This window comes from Myotis brandtii, unplaced genomic scaffold (assembly GCF_000412655.1).
Source record: "Myotis brandtii unplaced genomic scaffold, ASM41265v1 scaffold496, whole genome shotgun sequence".
NCBI lineage: Eukaryota > Metazoa > Chordata > Mammalia > Chiroptera > Vespertilionidae > Myotis > Myotis brandtii.
In genome coordinates this window covers 201,692-207,245 of record NW_005368921.1, presented here as the reverse complement: position 1 = coordinate 207,245, position 5,554 = coordinate 201,692, and the positions used below count along the sequence as shown (strand labels likewise).

Sequence of the window (5,554 nt, the reverse complement as noted above, 5' to 3'; positions counted from 1 at the left end):
GGGGTCAACAGTGTGTGTGTGGGAAGGGGACATCTGTAATAGTTTCAATAATAAAGATAAAGAAGCTATCAATATGCCTGTGTATAGAAGGATCTTAAAGGAGGTTTGTGAGGAAGATGTCACTAGATCAGGATGAATAAGTGTTTTGAATAAGTGAACCTGAGTATGGAATTTGGTAAGTGCATTATATAGGTGTTTATTTGGCTTCACATTCTCTTATTTCTTAGAAAATATCACAATTCTTTTGACTGAGTTATTGAAGGCTTGTTTTACTTGCTTGTTTCTCAAGGTGTAAATGAAAGGGTTGAGCAGTGGAGCGATGGAAGTAGTGAGTACTGTCACACCCTTGTTAATAGCCACTGACTCCTTTGCTGAAGGTTTGATATAGATGAAGATGCAGCTGCCATAGCTGATGGAGACCACAATCATGTGGGAAAGACAGGTGGAAAAGGCCTTTTTCCTTTGCTGAACAGAAGGGAATCTCAAAATTGTCTTGATGATATAAATGTAGGACAGTACTACACACATGAGTGTCATTAGAAGGGTCAGCACAGCACAAATCATGACAGTCTGTTCCATGAACCAAGTATTTGAACAAGAAATTTTCAGGAGGGGAGCTGCGTCACAGATAAAATGATCAATGACATTAGAATCACAGAATTCCAGATTTAGGCCTAGACTCAGTGGGGGGATTATAATGAATAGACCAGCCACCCAACAGCAGAAGACAAGTCTTCTGCAGACTGTGCTGCTCATGATGGTCACATAATGCAGGGGCTTGCAGATGGCCACGTAGCGGTCATAGGACATGGCCGCCAGGAGGAAAAATTCAGTTACACCGAAGAGGTCAGTAAAAAACACTTGGCCGGCACAGGCATTGTAGGTAATGAGCTTGTCACCTGTGGCTATGCTATACAAGTATCTGGGAATGCAAGCAGATGTGAACGAGATCTCCAAGAAGGAGAAATTTTGTAGGAAATAGTACATGGCTGTTTTAAGATGCGAATCCAGTAAGATGAGGGAGATGATAATCAGGTTCCCAGTTATGCTCAGCATGTAGGTGAGAAAGAAAAAGACAAAAATCAGAACCTGCAGCTGAAGGTCACTTGTCAGGCCCAGCAGAATGAATGTTGTTACAGTACGGTTTCCCATTGCTGATTCTTGACTTCAGTTATATCTGCATGTAACAGTGAGACATCTTATTATAGATTATTTAAAAAGTATGAAACCTATCATATTCAGGTTTTAAAAGTTCATTATTTAAAAATATTTACAGTTTAAATGCTGCTTCATAAAGGGCTACTTTTCATGCCTGTGGGTCTGTCCTTAAATAGGAGCAAAATGTCTTGACACTTTTTTTAAAATTGTTTTATTGCTTAAAGTATTACAAAGGGTATTATATATGTCTCTCTTTTTTTTCCCCCCTTGCCCTTCCCCTAGCCCCCCATCCCCGCCAGTGTCTTGTGTCCATTGGTTAGGCTTATATGCATGCATACAAGTCCTTCGGTTGATCTCTTACCCACCCCCTCAACCCTCCTCGGCCTTCCCGCTGTAGTTTGCCAGTCTATTCGATGTTGCTCTGCCTCTGTATCTATTTTTGTTCATCAGTTTATAATGGTCTTAATTATCCGTAAATGAGTGAGATCATGTGGTATTTTTCTTTCATTGACTGGCTTATTTCACTTAGCATAATGCTCTCCAGTTCCATCCATGCTGTTGCAAATGGTAAGAATTCCTTCTTTTTTTACAGCAGCATAGTATTCCATTGTATAGATGTACCACAGTTTTCTAATCCATTCATCTGTTGATGGGCACTTAGGCTGTTTTTGACACTTTTTAAAAAAAATATTAATATATGTCAGATAACCTTGGTTCTCTATGCAGTTTTTGTAGTCACTTGAAGTCTCTGTTCCATTTCTATGATTAAAGAAATTTGTCTTCTATTTTTGTTTATTGCATACTTGTGTGTTTCTCTCCTGAACACCTCTAAACTCTATCATGACTACACATACACACACACACACACATTCTTTCAGCTCTTCTCCTGACTGGTTCCTTCTATATTTTCTCTGTCCCTAAGTAATCCCTTATAATTCACAGTGGTGCAGGATACAAACTATCTTAATGCACAATACATTTATACTTATGCACAGTATGCATTTATACTTTTATGAAGTACTCTGATAAACTTCAAAGATATTATTAAAGATGGTGTATTTCTCTGACCCTTTTATCTGTCTGTTAGTGTTTTCTTCATATCTTTTCACTTCTTACCATACTGACATTTTTCTGTATTTTCATCAATTCCTATGTTTTGAAATATTGTGTTTCATGTGATTATTACTAAATCAGTATCTTTATTTTGTAATAGTCCTTCCTGATTTTCAGATGCAACCTGACATATCTATTTGAACATACGTATGGACTTCAAATCCATTGTCACAAATAAAACCGATGATCTTCTCTATCCCTCTTCCTCCTCTTCCTCTTAATATTTCCTTTCAATAAAAATAATAGACTATTATTTATCAAGCCCATTTTATGTGACAAGTATTTTAGTAAACATCTCTCACAGAACATATGTTCTGTCTTAAACTCACCTGAATAACTTCTATTCTTCCATTGGTTTTCAACTTCCTCTTAAATCCTCTGGAAAGTTTCCTGCAGGTCTGATAACTGTTAGCTGTAATCCTTGTCACTGGGTTCCCATGGAAAACAATACTTGCTACTATTTTAACACATAAGAAGAAATACTAATTTGTGGGGATCATTAAATGTGTCTTTTTCAGATACAACGAACATAGCCCCAGATATGTTGTCAACTGTCCATTAAGTATTTCTAAATGAATTTCCCTATGTATGTTCTCCAGACACTTAGGAAGCTATTTTCCTTTCTGTTTGGACTTATAATTCAAAGCACTTTGATATTAACTTTGGGGCACATAATGCAATACACAGATGATGTATCAGAGAATTATACACTCAAAACCTATATAATTTTATTAACCAATGTCACTCCGATACAGGTTATTTTAAAAGGAGCTCATTTTGTCCTGAAATGGCTAAGGAACTTGAGGCTAGCTATGTAACCAGAATGTTCACTTTTTAAATCTTAAAAATGTGGAATTTTGATTAAATAATTATTGGATTTCAAATTTTTTTTTCTATGTGAGAATCTGTTGCTGAATGTTTTCTTTTGCTTTAGAAGAGGATCAACTTTCCTGCTTTTGTTTATCACCTTCAGCGGATGAAGAGAAACTGTTCTCTGCTCTACCAGCAAAATTCTATTGATGCAATTTTTGCATTGAGAGCACCTATGTGGAAGACAATAAATCCAGAGGACATGGTCTGTTTTGATTCTGAGTTTGTGTTAATAACTTTTTCACAGATTGTTTTAAGGCAATGACAATTACATTAGTAGGACTGAAATATTTTTATTTTAAAATAAGTCTCCAGGTTAGAATTTCGCTACAACAGTGAATTATGAAAAGTTTCCCTTGGAGACCCCAATTTATTTGTCTGCAGACTCACTTTATTGTGAATACTAATGTGTTGCTCTACCGATGTGAGACAGTGTCAGTTCTGATGATCTAGTAGAGAATATAGTTAAGGCCTCAGGGATACAGTACCAACATAAGGAAGAAGAACTAAACTAGGCTAGTGGTTTTCCTGACGGAACACACTAAGGGAACTGGAGATACATTCAATGACTGTATTAGATCAAATTGAGATAGGAGAAAGATTTCTGCTGGCCATCTACTATCTTTCTTCAACCCTCTTTCTAATCTCTCAGGCATCATCTTACTGAGTAATCTTTCAGCCCTGTCATTCTTTTGGGAGTCAAAGAATTATGCCTATACAAATAGATGAATATGCACTGAGTGGCCAGGTTATTATGACCACCCCATCAGTACAATGAAGTGAACTAGTTATGCAAATAATAATAATAATAAAACCTCGAGAGTATTTGCTTAAGAAGTTTTCAATATTCAGTATTTTTGGAAGTGTCAATGAAATACTGATGAGGTGGTCATAATAATCTGGCTGTTCATAATAATCTGGCCCCTCAGTGTAGATCTTATTTTTAAATGTGAGGTTGATGATATAGATAATATATTTCTGGATAGATATCAAATTTTAATCCTTTTATATATTTTTGTGCATAAAAATCTCCAAGTAAATGGCAAAGAAACTGCATTCTAAAACAATAAAAACATGTATGCTTCACCAATATAGAAATTATCATTTACATTTCCGATTTTAAAACAAAAGGTAAATTATGTTTTCCCAAGCATGATGAAACTCATGATAAAAAACACACAAAACTAAATATAATTATAATGATAAATTTATCTCACTTACTATTATGATTGTCAATCATAGTTTCTGTTGGTTGTTGAAGCACATGAAATCTTAAAACTCATAAATTGAAAATGGTAGCTGGGATGAAAATTTTCATATGAACTTCTGGTCACTTTTGCTTACAAATCCACTGTTACAGTCACAGAAGTTCTAAGACGCGTAGACCTCTCGGAAGAATCCATCTTTAACCAGTTACATGGATATCCTTCTTGTATTATTTTAAACCTCCTAAAAATATAAAAAATATCAAATAATAATAACAATCAGAAATGAGGATTGTTTAATGTCATAAATCTTCTCCAGTTTTAGGGAAGTTGTTATTATGGGCTATTATGGGCTCAGGGCTGTGAGCACACATTTACTATATCTAGTTTGGCATTGTCTTTATTTCATAAATTCAACTGAATGAATAAACAAAGAGTCCCTGGTGACCCTGGAACAAAGCCACTAATGAATCCTCTGAGGAATAAAATAAGGGTAAAAAAGTATGTTAACTATGGCTTCTTCAGCGACAGTGTCCTTGGAGAGTGGAGGATGCAGCAGCAAATAAAGGCCAGTAGGACAACCGAAGACTCTGGTTATAAAATGCAACTTCAGCTCCTTTTTGCTATTACCTAACATAAGCTGAGACATACCATATGGAAGTATCATAAAGACATCACACTTATCATTTACTGGTTTGTTTTATGAATAACATTGCACTTGGGAAATTTTACTAAGATAAGAAAAAGGAAATATATGTAAAATATAACCCATAGTGCTTAATTATAGTATCAAACATTCAGACATTTCTCTTCAGATATATCAATATATCTATAGATACTATTTAAAAATAACAACATAATTTGTATAACTGGATAGATCCATCAATATTCTTAAACTTCTAGACATGTCACCATATTTATGTTCAATATTTTGAAGTTCCATCTGATTTAAAATTCAATATACTATATACGCATGTTATTTAAAATTTTCCATGTTCCTATGGTGTATTAATTTATGACAAAAGAGCCAAAATATACAATAAGGATAGACAGTCTCTTCAATAAATGGTGTTGGAAAAACTGGATTGACACAGGCACAAAATGCAACATGTGAATATTCAGCCCTTAGAAAGAATGAAATCCTGCCATTTGTGACAACAAAGATGGAACTTGTGGGCATTATGCTAAGTAAGATAAGTAAGACACAG

General features: G+C 34.9%; 1 protein-coding gene across 1 annotated transcript; it reads right to left on the bottom strand.

The window, feature by feature from the left end:
• Positions 1-216: 216 nt before the first annotated feature.
• LOC102248857 (olfactory receptor 6C2) lies at positions 217-1,152 on the bottom strand. The gene has a single exon (XM_005876685.1). The coding sequence runs from the start codon at positions 1,150-1,152 to the stop codon at positions 217-219; it is 936 nt and encodes a 311-aa protein (XP_005876747.1).
• Between the last annotated feature and the right edge of the window lie 4,402 nt (positions 1,153-5,554).